Genomic DNA, 21,115 nt, shown 5'->3' with positions numbered 1-21,115 from the left:
ACCATGCTTATTATAATTTGAGTGTCTACTTATTTAAACCACAGCAAATGCTGTGGGTACAGTAAAATATACCATTATAGTTAATGTAATATTATTACTGTACTAATCAAGGATGCAGATATCCTAATTAAATGGTCTTAAATTCAGTGGAGTTCCTTTCAAACCACAATTGTGAAAGGTAGTCTGTGTGCACTAAAGCAGCATAGGATAACCATCACTTGCATTAATGACCCAAGTAATAAGTGATTACCCCTCCTTTTGCATTTCACTAACATCCCTTGCTCACAGCTGACTGACCCTCTAATGTTTCTCAGTTAATGCTAACTCTTTAAATATTCAGTACATTTGAAGGCTGCAGTGCTTGGGTCAGTAGGAGTTTTGAATAGTCCTTTGTAAGACAACACTGGTTTCAGATACATCTCTGTCCCTGTTGTCATTCAGTAGCTTGCATAAAAGATAAAAAAACGTCTGCCAAGAAGTAGTTGTAGAAAGTGAAATGAGTAATTAGATGGATTACATGACATATGGCTGCTGTACCTTTCATGCGCAAAGAGAAGAAGCCATCTCGTTTTGTAATTAGATGCAGTATTGTATGTTGGTATCCATAGTAAAGCAATTACTGCTATGAGCATAGTAAGGAGGCACTTTTGCAGCTGCCCCATTGAAAGGTCATGTCAGCCTGAGGCACTCAATTTTAGAAGCACTAGTTTGCATATCATATCATGTGTGTGTGCACGTGTGTGTGTGTGTGCCCGTGCGAGTGTGTGCACATCTGTATCTTTTGAGGTACCTTTAGCAGTTTGCAATGGCTTCCACAGCAGAGCTGTTGAGAAACTGCAAAGCAAATGCCAGGGATGAGGGTACTATGTAGGTTAATGAAGAGTGTGAAGGACACCCGAGACAGATGGTAAACTGGTGGAACAGGGGAGGGGCAGCTGCACAGTTTCGCTGCAACAGACAGGGAAGCTCAGCAACCTGTAAGCCATATGTCTGCAATGTCATATAAGCAAATGTCTGAATAAGTCATTCTTAATAAAGTAAGACGCCTGTGCATGTTATAGAGTCTTTCTCCTGTTTTCCTGTACTAGAAACATGATAATGAATATACAATTACCGTTACTGGCCTTCAATGACATATCTTTGAGAATGTTTTTATTCTCAAGAAAAGTGTAAGATTTGGGAATATTATGCAAGCCAAAAATTTCAGGCTACTGAATCGCTGCACCACTTAACAATAAATAACACTTAATGATGAAAATTCAGTCGATTTCTTTGTACCTCTTTCTAGTGAGCTTATTATTTAAAATGGTAGCACATACTTTTCCATGGTCTGTGTAATGATATAATGTTCAAAGTTGTTTTAAGGAATCTTATCTTTGGTGATGAGAAATACTATTTTTTCTGCATAACTCAGGATTTAGTGTTTCTGTAATACATGGAATAAAACAGTACTTTTTAGTTTCTGAATTTACCACAGGTTGTAAATTGGAAGTGTAAATCATATCACTGGATTTATATGATACGGTATTTTGTGTTAAAACTCAGACTAGGAAAGACCATCATTCTTATTGTGTGTGTATTTAGTGCATTTGCCAGGCAGTCTGAGATCCGGCACTCATATGTGATATTGGGATCATTTTTCAATTAAAAGAACATGGTGTTGGCAGCAGGCTCAGACATTATACACAACAGAACAATTTTCTGTCATGCAAAAAAAGAGGAGAAAGGCAAGGTAAGGAAAGGAAAAGAGAAAGGTTTCCAGTACATTAAAGTAATGTGGCCAAGATCTGAAAAAAAACAGTAAAATGGTTCATTTAGTTCACTGAAACAGGCAGGTAGTTTATAAATCCGCATTCATTGTACAAGAAAATTATGTAGCTTAGTAGCTACAAATCCCTTGCAAACTACAAGCATTCTAAATTGCTAGAACTCTTTAATTCTAAACCATTTCTAGAGCTATTGTTGGGTGACCCATTAAATTACAAAATAAACTGCAAGCACTGTAACATTTTCAGCAGTCTTTCTTCATTCATTCTCCAAAATGTACTTTATCCTAGACAGCATCATAGGAAAGCCAGAATTTATCTTTACAAGGAATGGATGAACAGCTGGATACACACACACACACACACACACACACACTCGTACACAAATGGGCAGCTTACAACATCTCTATTTCACCTGTCTGCATGTCTCTGAGATGTGAGAAGAAACCAAAGAGTTTGTTTAAAACCCTGCTTACACAAGGGAGACATGCTGACTCCAGATGGACGGTACTCCAGCTAAGAACCAGATTGCACAGCCAAGCACTGAGGCAGCAGAAATGTATCACTATGTTACCCTAGTCAGCTGGTGGTATCTCTTTCAAATCTGCTGTGTGTCATTAGGCCATCGTCTGCATTTAAGGACTCATTACCTTCATTGGCAGCAGTGCTACTTGTATAGATATAGCAAATGATTCAGCAGGCCTGCTTCTAAGTTTAATGATGCTACTGTTTTCTTTTTCCAGCTACTTTGCATTATTCCTTTTCTCACTGACCCACAAATGTCAGCAGAGAGCCAGCTGTTGACTTTGGCTGGTGCAAAAGGTAACCCAGTGGCATGTCACCAGTTGTGGCTTATATTTTATTTAGTTAAAAGTCACTGGAGTCGCATGGTGTTTAGTATGATGTGCATTGTAGACAAAAAAGATTAGGTAGCCTGCAAAAAGGAGTTTCTGGCTGCGAGGTGTGCAGTCCCCCTGAGACTGATATAATAACTTTGATAACTTCAGAACCAAACCATTTAGAAACAGTAATTAACAAGAAGCAACCTAGATCTCTTATCAGGATTCATGGACCTTCTGTACAAACCCTTCCCACCATTTGGAAAAATCCAGAAAGCAAGACATCAGTGTTTTTGTTTAAAAATAAAAATCTTGCAGTTCCCAGAATAATAAAAAAGTTCAAAGTTTTTTTTTTCAAGTACTTGCATTAAGTCAAGCTCTGCTGGTCAAGAAATAGGAGAGTCAGTGCTAGATCCATGTAAATGACTCTTTTGTACTGGTTGTTATAGTACCTGAACAGACATTAATGGTGTTTCTCATCTTGTTATCCTCATGTGAAGAAAGTTTATGATTTGTTAGATAAATAATTTAATAGTAATGTATCAATATTTATAAGAATTTTAATTTGCTAATATGTATTTGTGGAAAGTGTCATTGTATATAGTTTAAATGTGTTTGTTTTTTTCTTTACTGTCATTAGTAAGCATATTCAGATTTGTACATAATTCAAGATAATGTTTGTTTTATCTATTTCAAATCAATAAAGCTGTTTAAAAAAAAAAAGAAATTGGGCTTCATTAAGAGCACTATGGTGCCGAGTGATAAAGACTAAAGTGTGACTCAGACTACACACCAATTAGTGACACAAGCACTGGAAGTCAGTCTGGAAAAGGTGGGAGTGAAATGCCACCGCCAGGCGGCCCATCCTGGGGGAAAGGAAGCAGCATGCTCCACTGCAATAATGACATGCAATGCAGTGTGAAATGAGATATTTTGCGAATTCAAGTATAATGGCGAGAAAAAAAGAAAATTCCAAAACTCACCATTGTAGTAAGTGGATGCCATACCCCATACCTCAGATATAAGGAGGCTTAATCCCCTCACACTCTAGTTACTTGTATATATTAACTCAGAGATCACTGTCCAGGATCTATGTACTTCAAAGCAGGGAATATTTTCTAAGGTGGTACAATCCAGAAAATAGTCTATATTCACTTTATTTCCACTTAAGTTACAATTCCTGGATTTTCATTGAGCACCTATGCAGCCCAGCTTAAGGTCAATGATGCAGGCTGTATCCAAGCAGTGTGCACTGTCACTGGGCGAGAACATAAATGGATGTGAACGGTATCCTAGTGGTGTGCACTGTCACTAGGACAGACCATGAATGGATATGCACTGTATCCAAGCAGTGTGCAATGTAACTGGCACAGAGCATAAATGGATGTGCACTGTATCTAAGCCAGTGTGCACTGTCACTGGGAGTGAGCATAAATGGATGTGCACAGTATCCTAGTGGTGTGCACTGTCACTGGGACAGATCATGAATGGATATGCACTGTATCCAAGCATTGTGCATTGTAACTGGAACAGAGCATGAACTAATGTGTGCTGTATCTAACAGTTTGCACTGTAACAGGGACAGAGCATGAATGAAAGCACATGCATTTGAGCGTCTGACACTGCAATCACTTCACCCATCATGGCTGCTAAGAGAGAAATGGAGGCTAAGGCATTTATATAATCCTAACTGTAACCTGGAAAATGGCTGTTTTCAAAAGAGAATGAATGAATGAATATTCATTTAGTCGGAGAAGTGCCAAATGGCATATTGAGTTAGTAGAATGCGTTTTGTAGATTTTTTACTTTTATTTTGTCTTGTATGTTTATGATTTTGTATGCTTATAATGTATGCTTTTCTTTGTTGTGATTGTTGTTACTGTGTTTCTGCTTTATGACAGGTTATGACTGAAAATGGTCCTCTGACCAGTTTATTTACCCATTTAACAAAAATAAAAATAAACAAGCAAAGAAAAATAATAATTAGAACTAGTTTTAATAACGGGCCAAATAGATGGTTGTATAGGGTCATATTAGGTACAAGGTAGGTTCAGTAGGGCCACCGCCGACAGATTCACCTACATAAGTGAGGCCTACTCATTCAAATGGGGTTCTGATAGGACCTTAATCCGATCAGTTATCATCAAGCAAGTTTGAGAAAGGCTGGTAAGACAGCTTTGTGCAGAGACAGTATCATAGTCAATGAAGAGCTATTAAGGAGTGATTATTGTCTTGTCTAAAGGGTACCACATCTGAGGGTTATACATTCATGGGTGTCTGTAGCTAGTTTTCTATTGAAATGTCAGCATTCAAAATGCAGAGTGCTAACAAGGTAAAAAAAAAAAAAGAAACATACAAACTTAGGAGAAGAGTGAAGTTCAAAAATCACTCTTCCCCTGCTTTTTGTAGGGGGGGCTTTGCACCCCCCACACATCCTGAACTTATATACCAACTCAGACATCACCATACCTTGGAGAAAAAACAAAGGCAGTATTCCAAGAAATGTCACCTCAGACTTAAATCTGATCTTTTGCCTATTCAGTCTCTGTATTTTCAGGACTCACTGTAGCAGGTCCCAACATTTCGTATGGTTACCTCTGCAGTTTCTTCTGACTGTAATCAGAAGAACATATCTTTGTCTGCATCGAGAAAACAAAAAGATGTGTGATTGCAGTCACTGCTAATGGATATATTAGGATTGGAACTTAGTCGAACCAATAGTACTTTTATTCTACTAAAGAAGAATTTTAGAATTAGTTGAGTAGCCTGCATACAGGGGAAATCTAATTCTGTTTAGCTGCGTAGTACATGTTCTTCAAGCTCTGTGTTACTGTATCTGTTAGCACATTGCCTGCCCAGGATAGATAACAGTTGTAAGACATTATCAGAATTCTGCCCTCATAGCTGAAGTTGTTGATCAATGAACGTAGTGTACACCTCACAGGTGCTTACTTCTAATCTGAGTTCTGTCCTACTTTTTTTTTTTTTTTTGACAGGCTGATTCCACTGGACTCGGGGTTTGTGCACTGATGACATATTTCAAAGTATTGCATGATACAGAAAGTAGTATGTCCACAAATGCCTTGTACAAATCAGTGTTACTGCAAGTTAAACAAACTTGAAGTACTGTAGAGGGAGTACAGATACACAAAAATTACAAGAGCTGACAACTAATAATACAGACTGGAGAATATTCATAGCAGTTGTACATAATGTTAAACAAGTTTGCAGGATTCAAGTATTGTATACAAAGAAAACAAAACAAACTTTGGCCTGCAAAAGTATATTTAAACAATAATAATAAATATAGCATTTCATGCTTGTACTATTCTTACCCAGAGTTTAAATCAGAAATATTTATATCCAGCTTCAAAACAAAAATGTGAAGCAATCAGAACCATCAGATTCAGCTTTAATGGACAATTCTACCTTGAAACATCGACTTCCTGGACGTCATCATGCCAAAAGGAAGAAAAAAAATGCCTGAAATTCAAAAGGTTGAATTTTTTTTTTTTGTAGGGGGCAAGCCTTCCTGCACCTAGCAATGTAGGGTCAACCCCCACCCCCACACCCCCAGACTTATGTATGCTAACTCCACAGTCTCACCAACTCAAAGAAGAGAGAAATCTCCTTAGACAGTGAATCCTTGCTGTCTCACACAATTAGAAACTGCACTGGCAATGACTTCCTATGGGCAACAGACTGTGGTGTTAAATCTGTCTTTTTTTTTCTTTGTGCTGCTCATGATCAGTTAATGTCACCTCAGACATGTGTAGGGGAGTCTTAATAGACAGCTGAAAGAGTTAAAAGAAGTCTGCCACACATGTTCTGTGGAATTAAACAGTTAATACCGCATTTGGTAATCACTTAGAAGTGTACTATAAGAAAATAAATCTGTCCCTAAAGCTTCCCACCTCCGTACCAAATTCATAGTCAAATTAAGTTAGATTATATCACACAGAAACAAACTGTGTCATTTCTAAACTGACTACTCTGTTGTCAACAACCGTCATAGAAAAAAAAGAAATGAGGTAAAACAACATGTATATTTGTGTGTGTGTGTGTGTGTGTGTGTGTGTGTGTGTGTTTCAGCCAGTCAAGTGGTTACATTCAGTGAGTTAAATTACTGCAAAGTAAGTTAATTTCTAATGGAGTTTTCACTTTTTTCCCACTGTTGTATGACAATGGATTTGGATGTTTAAATTTAGGAGGTTAGGGGAGTGCATGGGGGCTTGTGTCATATGAAAAATACACTTTGAGGTAAGTCTTCAGTGATTTAATTTCCCACTATTGTCCCTTGCAGAAATTTCATTCTGCAAGTTGACATAAACCTGTATACAGATGGTGCTTATGACAGACTGCTGTGTGGCAGCAGCATTTGTGCATGTGTATTAATCCCAATCAGGTCACAAGGAGCTGCTTGTCTCAGTAAGAGTTTTAAGAGGTTTATTTAGAAGAGCAGTTTATTGTCTCAACAAAAAAATGTTATTCTTATGTTCATAGATTTAAAGGTGAACAAATGGAGCAGGCCCTATTAGTATGAGTAAAAAATATATATTTTCTTTTTCTTTTGGCTGCTCCCATTAGGGGTCGCCACAGAGGATCATCTGTTTCCATTTCTTCCTGTCCTCTGCATCCTGTTCTGTCACACCAACCACCTGCATGTCCTCCCTCACCACATCCATAAACCTTATTTTAGGCCTTCCTATTTTCCTTTTACCTGGCAGCTCCATCCTTAGCATCCTTTTGACAATATTCCCAGCATCCCATCTCAGCACATGTCCAAACCAAAGCAATCTTGCCTCTCTGGCTTTATCTCTAAACTGTCCAATCTGAGCTGACCCTCTAATACACTCACTTCTAATCCTGTCCATCCTCGTCACACCCAGTGCAAATCGTAACATCTTTAACTCTGCCACCGCCAGCTCTGACTCCTGTCTTTTCATCAGTGCTACCATCTCCAACCCATATAACATAGCTGGTCTCACTACCATCTTGTAGACCTTCCCTTTCACTCTTACTGGTACCCATCTGTCACAAATCACTCCTGACACTCTTCTCCACTCACTCCACCTTGCCTACACTCTTTTCTTCACCTATCTTGCACACTCACCATTACTCTGAACTGTTGATCCGAAGTACTTAAACTCACCCACCTTCGCCAACTCTACTCCCTGCATCCTCACCATTCCTCTGTCCTCCCTCTCATTCACACACATATATTCTGTCTTAGACCTGCTGACTTTCATTCCTCTCCTCTCTAGAGCATATCTCCATCTCTCCAGGGTCTTCTCCACCTGTTCCCTACTCTCACTACAGATCACAATGTCATTTGCAAACATCATAGTCCACGGGGACTCTTGTCTGATCTCGTCTGTCAACCTGTCCATCATCATTGCAAATAAGAAAGGGCTCAGAGCTGATCCTTGATGTAATTCCACCTCCACCTTGAATGTATCTGCCATTCCTACCGCAGACCTCACCACTGTCACACTGCCCTCGTACATATCCTGTTTTTACATACTTCTCTGCCACTCCCGATTTCCTCATACAATACCACAACTCCTCTCTAGGTACTCTGTCACATGTTTTCTCTAAGTCCACAAAGACACAAAGCAAATCTTTCTGACCTTCTCTAAACTTCTCTATCTACACCCTCAGAGCAAACATCCCATCTGTAGTGCTCTTTCCTGACATGAAACCATATTGCTTCTCACTAATCATCACTTCCCTTTTTAACCTAGGTTCTACTACTCTTTCCCATATCTCCATGCTGTGGCTGATCAATTTTATCCCTCTGTATTAACTACAGCTCTGCACATCACCCTTATTCTTAAAAATTGGTACCAATACACTTCTTCTCCATTCTTCACGCATCCTCTCACTTTCCAAGATTTCACTAAACAATCTGGTTAAAAACCCCACTGCCATCTTTCATAAACACCTCCATGCTTCCACAGGTATGTCATCTGGACCAACAGCCTTTCCATTCTTCATCCTCTTCATAGCTGTCCTTGCTTCCTCTTGCTAATCCATTCCACTTCCTGATTCACTATCCCCACATCATCCAACCTCCTCTCTCTCTCTCTCTCTCTCATTCTCTTTATTTATCAGCCCTTCAAAGTACTCTTTCCATCTGCTCAACACACTGTCCCCGCTTGTGAGTATGTTTCCCTTGTTATCCTTTATCACCCTAACCTGGTGCACATCTTTCCCAGCTCAGACCCTCTGTCTAGCCAATCGGTACAGGTCCTTTTCTCCCTCCTTAGTGTCCAACCTTTCATACAACTTACCATACGCCTTATCCTTAACCTTCACCACCTCTCTCTTCACCAAACGCCTCATCTCCTTGTACTCTCTCCACTTTCTTCATCTCTCTAACAACCCCACTTCTTCTTCACCAACCTCTTCCTCTGTATACTCTCCTGTACTTCCTCATTCAATCACCAAGTCTCCTTGTCCTCCTTCCTCTGTCCATATGTCACACCAATCACCTTTCTAGCCGTCTCCCTTACCCCCTTTGCTATGGCTACCCAGCTATCTGGTACCTCTTCACTGCCACCCAGTGCCTGTCTTAACTCTTCCCTGAACTTCACCTTACAGTCATCCTTTTCCAGCTTCTACCATTTGATCCTTGGCACTGCCTTCACTCACCTCCTCTACTTCTTGATGGCCAACATCATCCTACGAGTAGGGTCAGTTATTATATTAGGGATACCTTAGAGGATGATATTTATGAATGTCTATTTTTAAGTGTAGACATTGTAAGAAAATTGTTGGGCCATATCAGACAAGACACTTCTCTGGGTCCTGACAATTCACCAGGATGTTTTTTGGTTACTAGCACTAAATATATTTCTAAAATTATTGCATCCTTTTTTAATGCAATGTTATTTCATGGTTAAGTCCATTTAAGCTGGAAGTGTGCAGATGTTATATCTTTTCACAAGGGTGATTTAGTGGATAACATCTCCAATTATATATCAGTTAGTCTAACTCCTTTGGTGGGTAAGAGTTTTGAGAGATGTTTATGGTCTGTCTTGACAACTACTTTAAAGGATTGTCGGTTGGATCTGTCTTAACATGGTTTTACTTATAATAGATCAACATTTACTAATTTGACAACTTTTTATGACTGTTACTTTGGCCTTGGATCAGGGTTTATCTGTTGTTGTGTTATATATAGATCTTTCTAAGGCTTTTCATAGTATTCTACATAATGTTAATTAGTGATACAATGCATGAAAAACTGATAAATGCATACATTATGCATTAGGTCTCAAACTGGTTAGGTGGGAGGAAGCAGTGAGTTAACATTAAGAATTATCTGTTTAACTGGACTGACATCCTGAAAGGTGACTTATATATATATATATATATATATATATATATATATATATTTTTTTTTTTTTTTCTCAGAGACTAAAGCATTCCTCTATCTGCATGGCAAAATATGCTGATTATATCAAATTTGGACAAGTTATAACATCATCAAGGGATATAGAAGAATTTAATCTGTACTTGAGTAAATAGATTTTTGGTTAAATTATAATGGGCTAAATATTAATAATGATAAATGTAGGGTCCCTTACTTTGGTAAACTTAGTTTGAATGTCAGGGTGAAATTAAGAACCACAGTTTTCTTTAAAATGTCAAAATATAAGCATTTGGGAATTAGAATTTATTATAATTTTAACTTTAGATCACATGTCCAAGTTATTAAAACCAAAACACTCAAAGTTGTAGCATTAATTTTTGAGAATTTTGTTTCATGGAATACAGATTTATTTGAAAAGTTATTTATTGCATATTTCAGCCCATTGCTGAATACAGTATAGTGTTTTTTGCATATAACAAAGGGGATTTATTAATTTTGAAGGGAATACAGAGGAAATCTACAAAGAGAATTTCTTGTTTGAAAAATCTTCCATATCAAGCTAGACTGGAAATTTTAGTTTTTTTTCCCATAAGTTATAGGTTTATGTGAGGAAAGTTGTAGCTAGCTTATCGGGCATTAAGGAATGAGGAGCTATGATTATTACTAAACATTGAGATTGCAAGTTCTAGTCAAATTACTAGGGGGTGTAACTATTCATTTAAAATTTAAAGATATAGAACTATTGCTAGAGCAAAGTCTCTATCACATTCAATGGTATGTATGTGGAATAAACTTCCTCTATTGAGTAGACAGTCTCAGTCATTATGTCTCTTTAAAAAACATCTTGATAACTGGGTTGATAGTACGGCTTATGTATTTATATTGGAGTCAGTGTTTTGACTGGCATTTTGCCCCAATGCATTTTTTCAAACTATTGAAACATGAAATAAACCAGTGAAAAAGGACAAAAACATATTTACTTACATGAAACTGCTCTTCTTTAAGAGGCTTGACTCGCAGAAGTAATTAGAAGGGGAATATTACAGGTAGGCAGAGTGGAATGGATAAACAAAGACAAGTAGATCTCTGAAAACAGTGATTCAGTAGAAGGCAGCTGTTTCACAAGCATCCTGTAGTTGAGCCATGCAACAGCTATGTCTTCATATTTAACAGATAATCCTCAAAAGTCTGTCCTGTGTTTGCAAACCAAACTTTCATCTCAGCCCAGCCCGACACACGTGTGTGTGTGTGTGTGTGTGTGTGTGTGTGTGTGTGTGTGTGTGTATATATATATAGATATAGATATATCTTGACGTGAGAATTATTTCTTGGCCTTCAGACGCAATGAGAATTTGGACCAATAACTGAGGATATAGTACTTGGAAGGAAGGATGCCAGGAAAGAATAGAAAAAAGTAAGGGCAGGGCATTTAATCATACAGGAGTTGTGCATGTACCGAACCAGGTGTCATTTAGCGATTTACTAATTTGTGCTGTTAAAGAGATGATATTTACTATGCTTCAACTCCAAAGTAACTTAGCGTGTCCACCAAGGTTCCAGGCATAAAAATCTCGAACTCAATGTAAAAACAAAACTCTTGTTTAATAGAACAGGATAACAACAGGATAAGTCCTTTCACAATAGTGCTTCTTCAGATCCTAACATAAAAAATGAATCAACAATCCAGTCATTTAAAAAAAACATTCAACCAGTCAGAGACCTTCCCATTAATGATGCAATGGTCTTGCCTTTAAAGCAAGCTTTAAAGGTATAGTATAATTTAAGCCTGGCCCTCTATGCACCTGTAAAACAGCTATCCAATTCATCTCCTTATATTCAGTTTTATTACATAAATCACCCCATCTAAGACCGTTGCTAATGATTTCTACTACTGTGAACTTGAATGAATGTCCTTCATTATCCTTAATATGCTTATAAAGAGCATTTGAAATATTTTTATTCCTTATATCACCCAAATGCTGAAGCACCTGCTCTTTCAGTTTTTGATTAGTTTTACCTATGTAGAAAGATGAACAATCTACACAGGTAGCCAAATAAACTAAATTCTCAGTTCTACAATTGGCATAAAAATGAAACGCATACGTCTTGGTCGTAACAGGATGTATGAACAAGTTATTGCCTGACATAAAGCTACAAGCTTTACAGCTCCTACAGGGAAAAGTACCTTCCCTTCCCAGATGGTCGACATGTGTACAAGATCAAGAATCACCAGGTAGGGAAATATTCACATTCCCCAGGGACTGTCTAACCTGATAGTATATATAATTTGCAAGGGGGTGTAGTGGGAGCAGCCCCCATATGGCATATGGGAGTGTTTAAGTGACTTCCCCATACAGGAACCCTTGTTTTTTGTATTGCCTTATTCAGCATTAATCCTCAGAGCATGCGTACCTGTCAAGGTTCTGTTTTTTCACTGTTTCGACATCTACATTGTTGATCTTGTATCCATTCACTCAAATGGACTACATACATACATACATACATATATATATATATATATATATATATATATATATATATATATATATATATACACACACACACACACACACACACACACACATTATGTATACACACACACACACATTATGTATACACACACACACACACACATTATGTATACACACACACACACACACACACATTATGTACACACACATATATAAAGAGAGAGGGGAGGAGCGAGTTCACTACATTTTGTCAAACGATATATTAGTGAGCAGAATGTAGTGCAGTGTATTGTATACAATGGTGGAGTTAGCAAACATTTTTAGTGAATGTGTGTTTTGCTGGCAAAGGTAAGTGGGTACATGTTAGGAATGGTAGTGTGTGTGCAAGTTTGTGCTGGCTAGCACTAGAAGAAGAGTTAGGGAAGAGAATAGGTTTAGCTTTTTTGATAGTGACTGCAGATTAGGCTTAGGTAAGGAGTTAGATTAACCGTTGTGTCTGTTGGGGAGTGAGTGTAGCTGTAGTGTTACAGAAAGTGTTTTTTCTAAGGTAAGGTAAGGTACACAGTTAGGGATGGGGCAGAGTTAGGGTTAGTGATAGCATAAATTACTAAGGATAACTGGGAGTGTAGCCTTTTTCTCCTTTTCCGTGAGACTGCAGCAAAAGTATGCACATTGCTCCACATGCAGCAGAACCAGTAACCTGTAAAGCAGTACCATTACCTTGCAACTGCTTGATTTGAATCCTGTCTACATGCCTCCTAACATGTTGTCTACTATTGTTACAGCTTTCTCAGTCAGTGGCCAATGGCTCATTTCTGCAGTGACTATGACTTCCTTATCTTTCTGTTTGTTGTGTGGTAACTTAATTTATCACAGCATCTCCCACCCCACCCCCCAAAAAAAAGCTAGTACTCAGGTTTTATGTTCTTAACCCCTAGATTTACAATTGTACAGTACTGATCCTTTGCTGTGACATCTCACACAACACGACCTATCTGCTGAGGTCCCTGTGTACTTCTTTAAACCGCATCATTCATTCTGCACCCTGAATACCTTCAACAAACACAGACATGCCTTCATCTTTGAATATGTTATTCTTAGTAAGTGTTATCTGATGTGAATATCCCCAAGAACAGTAGACCCAAGAGTGACCACTGCAGGCTCCACATAGCCAGCTGTCAGTCTTCTGTGTGCCACCATCAATACCTTCTGTTTTTTTCCTTATAACCATCCCTTATACTACTTGATAATCTTATTCACCACCTCCATACCTCAGACAGAGTGTCACATTGCCATTTGTAGGTCTGTTCCCTGTTCTGCTGATGAGTGCATTTCTCTATGTTGTTGAATAGTTGCCTTTGGGAGATTTCAGAGACTACTATTTTAGGCATATGCAAAGAGAGAGAGGTTTTCGGCTTTGCATCCATCTGCTGTCTAAGGCTCAGATGCAGTCACACCAGCTCATAAACTGAGCCAGGATAATAGAATTTGGAAGTGGAGCACTGTTTGTAGAGTCTGAATATTGACCATAACCTCTCTATTAGACTGTATTTAGAGCATTCTACTTACAGAGTCAAGATACAAAGCTAAACCTTACACCTAATACCTGCTTATTATGTCCTGCATTGACTCCTAACTTATTCTGTTCCAGACTTAATAGGGTGAATGTACATAGGTTTCAGTTAGAGTAGAATTCTGCAAGCAATCTTATTGACACAGTAGAAAGCTAGAAAGATCATATTCTATTGATTTTGAAAGATCTGTACTGGTTTTCAGTTCTGCAATATGTAATTGAAAAAGCCTATATCAGACTCTGCACTGGTTTAATTTCTCCAGATGCTTAGGTTTTTGCATGCCAGGATGACAATGGTCCCCTTTCCTAAGTCAGGGCATAATTAAAGTTCATGAAATCAGTTTTGTTTCACTCTCTGACATTTGATACAAGTGCTCTTCTCAACACCCACAGGAGTCCACTCCTGCAGTATGGATTGTCCTGTATGAGGCTTATTAAGGATATATTGTATTTGCTATTCTGGTAATATGGATCTTTGAGTATAGTACTATTTTGTTACTAAATTTAACAACTAATCTAGTCAAATAAGTGCTTCTTTTAAGCATTTATGGAGTAACAGAGATTCCTGGCTTAGATCTGTTTTACAATAGAGTATATATATGCCTTAGAAATGTGGAAGAAATTTTACTTATGTTGTGCACAGTTGTTGCAAGAAAGTGAAACTACATTTTAACTTCTATCCCACTGCATGCAGGGGTACTGTTTTCTGTATTGGTTGGTGCAGTAGTTCAAATGAAACTAGTCAGTTTGACAGTGTTAATGACAAATCCGTTAACATCAAAGGGAAATATTTTTTATATGGAAAATGTATATGACCTACGATGCACCTGTAACTTTCTATATATTGCTCAGACTGGCTAGAAATTTAAGTCCTTGTTACAGGAATACCTAAAACACATTGGGAAGGTTAGTCAGGAAAATTCTGTAGCTTTGCATTTTTCCACTGTTTTAACTGTGATTATATGTTACTGCAGTGTACTGTTCTTGACAAAGTGCATTTGTTGAATGGGGATTTAAAAAAAGAAACAAATGCATTATTGTTAAAAGAAGTTTCACTTTGTGAGACCCACTGAGATGAATAATCGGTGCTCTTGGAGAGCCATTTTAACTAATTGATTTTAATATAACTATTCAATTGATTTTAGCACAGCAAAGGATTCTTTTCAGTGATATAGTTGTTTTTACTTTGTGATCAGATATTTGCTTTTATTCAAATTTTGTGTGATAATGACTTGTATTCTCCATAGAGAGGACCCTGCTATATCAGTCATTCTGCACTCACAAAAACTCCAAAGCCAACTTCTTAAGTAACATACCTATTCATTCTTTTGCCAGTTGTTGGAAAATGAAATTTATGATCTGCTTTTGCTCATATAAGACCTTGGAAGACTTTAGACCCCAGTACCTATTTGTCTTTTAAACCACTGGAAGACTTTAGACCGCAGTACCAATTTGTCTTTTTATCTCATTATGACTGGACACCTCATTTGCTGTTGGAGATCATGTGCTAGGAGTCTTTTGTCAGCTCTCCGCATACCTTGTTAAATTCCCTAGGATGACTAGCAAGCATTGCTCACACCATTCCGGTTTTTATGACTTCCCTAAAGCCTTCACCTTAAAAGGCTACTGAATTTACATAAAACAGCCATTTCCCTTTACTCCACCTTAACCTTAATTTGATATTTCAATTAGATTTTAATAGATTTGATTCCATATGTTTTCTTCATTTTAATGGAATGCTTAGTTTTAAACAACTTGAAAAAGATTATTTTGAAATAATAAAACAAAATATTACAGTGTTATTGGCCACTACAATTTTTTCTGAGCAATCATGTAGAATTAGTTATAGGTATTTCACTTCTTTTTTATGCTCAAGGAAAGATTATTAATAAGGATCTGATTCATTTGATAAAGCAAATGGCAGACATTAAGTTGCAAAATTTTACTTTTGGGCAACTATATTCTGTAAGAACAGCAGAATCACTTTTCCTCGAGGAACAAAAAGAAATTAAAATCAGTCATATTCAAATATAAAAAGACTTTGGTTTTATATGCACTGCCTATCTAAACATTTTGCTTTATTAAAAGGGTATTAATATGTAAACACTGACTGCTGTTAGTTTTCTTATGTTATTTAACAAGATACAGATGAGTCATCAAATACTATCAAAGAATGTTCACTTAAACCACTTTTGCAAATGTTGGAATTTTCCCTGTTCTCCACCTGTGTGACTTTGGAGTTGGAAAATATACGTTTGGGTCATTTGGTGATATCTTCCCATATTACAGGTGCAGGGGGTTGCCTTCCAGCAAAACTTTATTCTGAAGTTTGGAAAAAGTAGTTTCATTGGATGTGCTTCATTTTTCTTTACATTCAACAAGACAGCATTAGGTGACTCGACATGCTTCCTACATGATGTATCTCCATCAGAAATAGGTGTCCTGAGATTATCTAGTTCAGTAATAAGCATTGATATGAGAATTACTGTACATATAATTCAACATTCTACCATTATATAGCTCAGACATAGGGCTAATCTGATTTCCACATATATGTACTATGACATCAAATGAAAAAATGTAATAGTGTTAATGCTTTTTGTTTCTAGATGGAGATATACAAAAATGTAAAATGACCTCACAAAGAAAGTTATCTTAATTGTGTTATAACATCAGGAAAACATAACTTAATAGAATATTTGTGCAGCACATGGATATGTGCAGTAAGTAGTATAACCATGAAAAGAATGTGCTCCAGTCCCATTAATCTGTCTGTTTTTTTATTTGCCTCTAGGGAAGTGATAGCGAATATGAAGTGGATCAAAACCGACAGAAAACACATTCTTTTGTCAACCACTACATCAGTGACCCCACTTATTACAATTCCTGGAGGCGCCAACAGAAAGGACTATCCCGTGCTCAAGCATATAGCTACACTGAAAGTGACTCAGGAGATCCAGAAAGCTGCCATTTGGCCAACAACAATCCTAACCAACAAGGCAGTCTTTTCAGGCCCAAGGTCAGCCGGACTCCTACACCACAGCAAACCAGTAACCCACCCAGCCAGCAAAATACCCTTTACCGACCACCAAGCAGCCTTGCTCCTGGATCGAGAGCCCCTATAGCTGGATTTTCTTCTTTTGTTTGATGCCAAACCTTTATAGCTTTTACTTTCCCCATCTGTTATTTTTTTAAAAAATGAAACAAATAGAAAAAAAGGATATTGTGTGGAAGACAATCAGTGATGCATATGATATATATTTGCTGCTTGGAGAGTTGCTCAGCTGTTTTTCTTTAAGGAAAATAATAGTCTACAAGCAAAAGTATGAAAAAAATAAAATGGGCAGCTCCTGTGGCAAGGTTATTCTGAGCTGAATTATGAAAACTGAAAGGACTGTAGCAGAGGCTTGGCTTCCAATGTTAAACTGTTTATTTCAACATTCAAAATGGCTGTCCATACGGAGTTACATTTTGATTGGTATTTAATGACTTGTTTGTGCAAGTGTTATGTCAGAATTAATGCTGCAAGGTTCTAATTCCCTTGGCCAAAGGTTATTCTGTCAAAGATTGAAGTTGGGGTGGAGTGTATGGTGCTTGTTACTAGGTAACTTTATTGTGGTGCCAAATGTGAAAGGTAACATCTTTTGCCATGTTGTGTTAGAAAACATGGCATCCAAGAAGTAAAAAGAAAAAATGTGATGTGCAACTTCCGTTGCACTGAATGCTGGTCTGAGTCAGTAAGACAGAGAGATGGCTTTATGAAAGCGTAGAGCAAAGAAAATGAATGCCTAACATACTGTAAAGAAGACAATATGTTTCAGCCACAGATTTTTAAAATACTCTTTTTTTTTTATCCTGGTAATTTATTCTTTGGAATATGATTGCAGAAAAACAAGGGCCATGCATATCCAAAATCTTTTTTTTTTTTTTTGAAATTATAAGTTGAAGTGCAAGTAAAGAAATGGTGCCTACTTAGTTGAAGCTAAATATGTCAAACAAAGAAAATTCAGATAACTGCAGTTCAGGAAAAAAGTACTTAAAAACAACTTGAACTTACTTGTGTGTTCATTCTGTTATTGATCCCCTCTGCTTAAATTTCATGCTGTGATGGGCTAAATAACTTGTGATATCATGAAGTAGCCTTAAGGTAATAGTTTTTCATGTTTTAAGCCAGTGTTTTTTTTTTTTTTGGGAGATTTTCTGTTAAAAGGCCAAATAAACATAGATGTTAGTTAGATGTAACTAGCTAACCAAAAAGTGTACAAGGGTAGCAGCTTGTGTATACAAACCTCAGAATGTTTTCTCTGTATCCTGGGATAGGTTAACAGCAAACCCTTTTTTTCCTGCTGTATGTATACAATGTGGGTCCAAAGCATCATACATTTTCTTGTTTCCTAAATGTAGTACAGTACAATGTTACACAGTGCTAGTCTAACCCAAATGCAATACATCAAATGTTATCTTGTCTTATAATGGGTGTATGACGTGGTCCTTGTCCAGTTAACATATCGATTTTAATTTTTAAAAAGTGGAAATCCATTGTATAATTTAGTAGAACCATCATAGGCACCTGTTTTAGGCCAGAAGCTTTCTTCAAATTGTTTAAAAATTGCCTTCATTTTTGTCTGTATTATAACTCAGCAAATCCTGTGAAAATTTAGTTTCATTGAGTGAGTCATCATCATTATCATCATCATCCCCTTTTCCCCTGTTTACACAGAGACAGAATGCTGTCTCAGCTGTCACCACTTCTCTCTGTTCAGATCCACTCTCCCACCTTTGACAGTCATGCCTACTTGTCTCAAGTCTTCTCTCACACGATCCATCCATTTCTTGACCGGATGTCAATGTCTGTTCTTGCCTTCTTCCTGTCTGTCCCAAAAACTGCTTTATCAAATTATTTCCATTTTCCTGTGTATGAAACCAAACCACTGTATTCTGTGCTTCTGATTCTTCTCTGTAATTGGGGCTACTTTGGCTTCTGCACAGATGCTCTCATTTCTTTGTCTCTCCCATAGTGTGTGTCCTACTACCTGTCTCAGGCACTTCATCTCTATCCCCCCAGTCTTCCTCAATTGCTGTGCCTCACTACCCAGGTTCCTGTGCCATACAGAAGCACTGGTTGAATCACTGTTTTATATACCTCACATTTCAACTTCTTTTGTAACTTTTCTGTCACACATTACCCGACACTTTGTGCCATTTGGCTGCAGAACTTCTGATTCTAGCATTTTGCTCCTGTTCGGACTTCCCTTGTCCTGAACCTTACCTGTCAAGTAACTAACTAAAAATGTTACTGTTTCTTTTTTGATGTGGAGATTACCTTAATGCTAGCCTCCATGGTGTGATCACTTTTGCTTCATTAAGGTATGTCACTGTGTACAGATGGCGTAGTATAAGCAAAGTAAATCAGCATCATTATGCTAGTAGTGATCCAGTCCATAGTCTTTTGCTTAGTCTCAAAAACAACAGTACTATAGTGATAGAGCACTATCTGATTCAATCCAGAAGTTCACAGAATTCATAGACCTCCTCCTTTCAAAAAAATACCTGTCTTCCTGAATAAGTTGCCAAGCTCAGACCTTTGGCAAACTAAGTGCAAGTTTTTTTTTATTTATTGCATGTAACATATTTCAGCTCATAAGTTATTTTCAGATTAGTGGTGGTGACAGTTAAATAACAACATTAAAGTGGATGGTGCAGCTTTAGCGTTGTCACCTCACAGCAAGAAGTTGCCTGGTTTGATTCACGGCTGGAGTGCCTTCTGTGCATGTCCTCCCTGTGTTCGTGTGGGTTTTCTCTGGGTACTCCGGTTTCCTTCCATGTTGTAAAGATGTGTTTTTCCTGTGGCTGCTGCTGAAAATTGTCTTTGTTCCAAGTCGGACTTTCCCAGTAAACAAATGTTAAATAAATGAAGTATAATGATTAATACTTACCATCAGGAAATATAATATTAAAAAACATACTTTTCTCTGCAAAGTTATTTCCTTCTCATATAGTCTGAACTGTCTTTCCTTGTTTATTTAAGTAAGTCAGTCCCAGAGTTCAACAACAGAATTCAGGAGCAGAATGAATGACTGTGGATTTAAATGCACTGTGTGGCATCCATGGGTATTCATCTTCCATTGCCACTCCATCTGTGTAATACCACAGTTAACCACTGTTTGCCTTCCTTATTAAACACAAGCTTTGCAATACATTTATGCATCATATGAGACTCCAAGGCACTGTATAAAATGGTGCATGAATTGTAACAGATCTGCTTTCCTTTTGTAAACAAGCCAGGTTTTGGTTCATGAAGAATTTCAGTTCTTGAAATGATGAGAATGAAATGTCACCAGTCTCCTGATTCTACCCAGTGCTGGCAGAACTGCCTAAGGGTTTAACATGGAAATGCAGAAGCAGAGAGAATTAGTGAGACTAGGTCAGTGATAGCTTAGTTATGTTCCCATCTTCTACAAGACAGGCCCAGGTTTGGTGATTAGTTAGATTAATGAGCATTGTCACCTCGTACCTCCTTTTTCTCCTTAAGGAATAAGGCACACTGCTTCTGGCTGCAAAAGTAACCATCCCATTTGATGAGGCAGACAGATTTTATGCAATGTACTTGGCACATACCTCTATGATATAGCAAGAACATGATACCTGTTCAATGATTAATGCTGCAAATCCCATTTCCACAAATGGGATACATGGAAAACCATCTTCAGCAAAACAGTAGTTTACCATTTTCCCTACTGCTATGAAACTGTTAAGGGGGTTGGGAGTCTCCATCCAAATGTGGGGTGTAGGTTCATAGGTTCATAGGTGTGTACTAGGCCAACAGCCCTGGAGCCTTTACAAGCCTAACCCATAGAAGTGCCCTGGCATCATGCCGCCATTAGTTCCCAGTGCCTCTATCAAGTAGAGCCACTGGAGTGATCCCCAGGGTGAACTTTCTGTTTTCCATCCACTTATCAAGATTTCTCTTGAAAAGGGCTGACATGTATGGGAAGTCTATTCCAGAGCATGGGCAGTCTCTGAGTTGTGAACCTGTCCCTCCAGCATGTTCTGTTAATTATGGTATTGAGGTTGAGGTCCCTGGAGTG

The 21,115-nt window shown here is 37.8% G+C and overlaps 1 protein-coding gene across 1 annotated transcript in view; it reads left to right on the top strand.

Annotated features, from left to right (window-relative positions):
• Positions 1-20,884, top strand: part of SDK2 (sidekick cell adhesion molecule 2) — a 1,526,639-nt gene extending 1,505,755 nt beyond the window's left edge. The window contains exon 44 of the mRNA XM_044085131.1: positions 16,822-20,884. Within this exon, the coding sequence (XP_043941066.1) occupies positions 16,822-17,175 (354 nt within the window). The 3' untranslated portion in view covers positions 17,176-20,884. The remainder of the gene's footprint in view (positions 1-16,821) is intronic.
• Positions 20,885-21,115: the final 231 nt, after the last annotated feature.

This window comes from Protopterus annectens, chromosome 10.part0 (assembly GCF_019279795.1).
Source record: "Protopterus annectens isolate FY-2018-M chromosome 10.part0, PAN1.0, whole genome shotgun sequence".
Lineage (NCBI taxonomy): Eukaryota > Metazoa > Chordata > Ceratodontiformes > Protopteridae > Protopterus > Protopterus annectens.
This window is presented reverse-complemented; position numbering and strand designations above follow the sequence as displayed.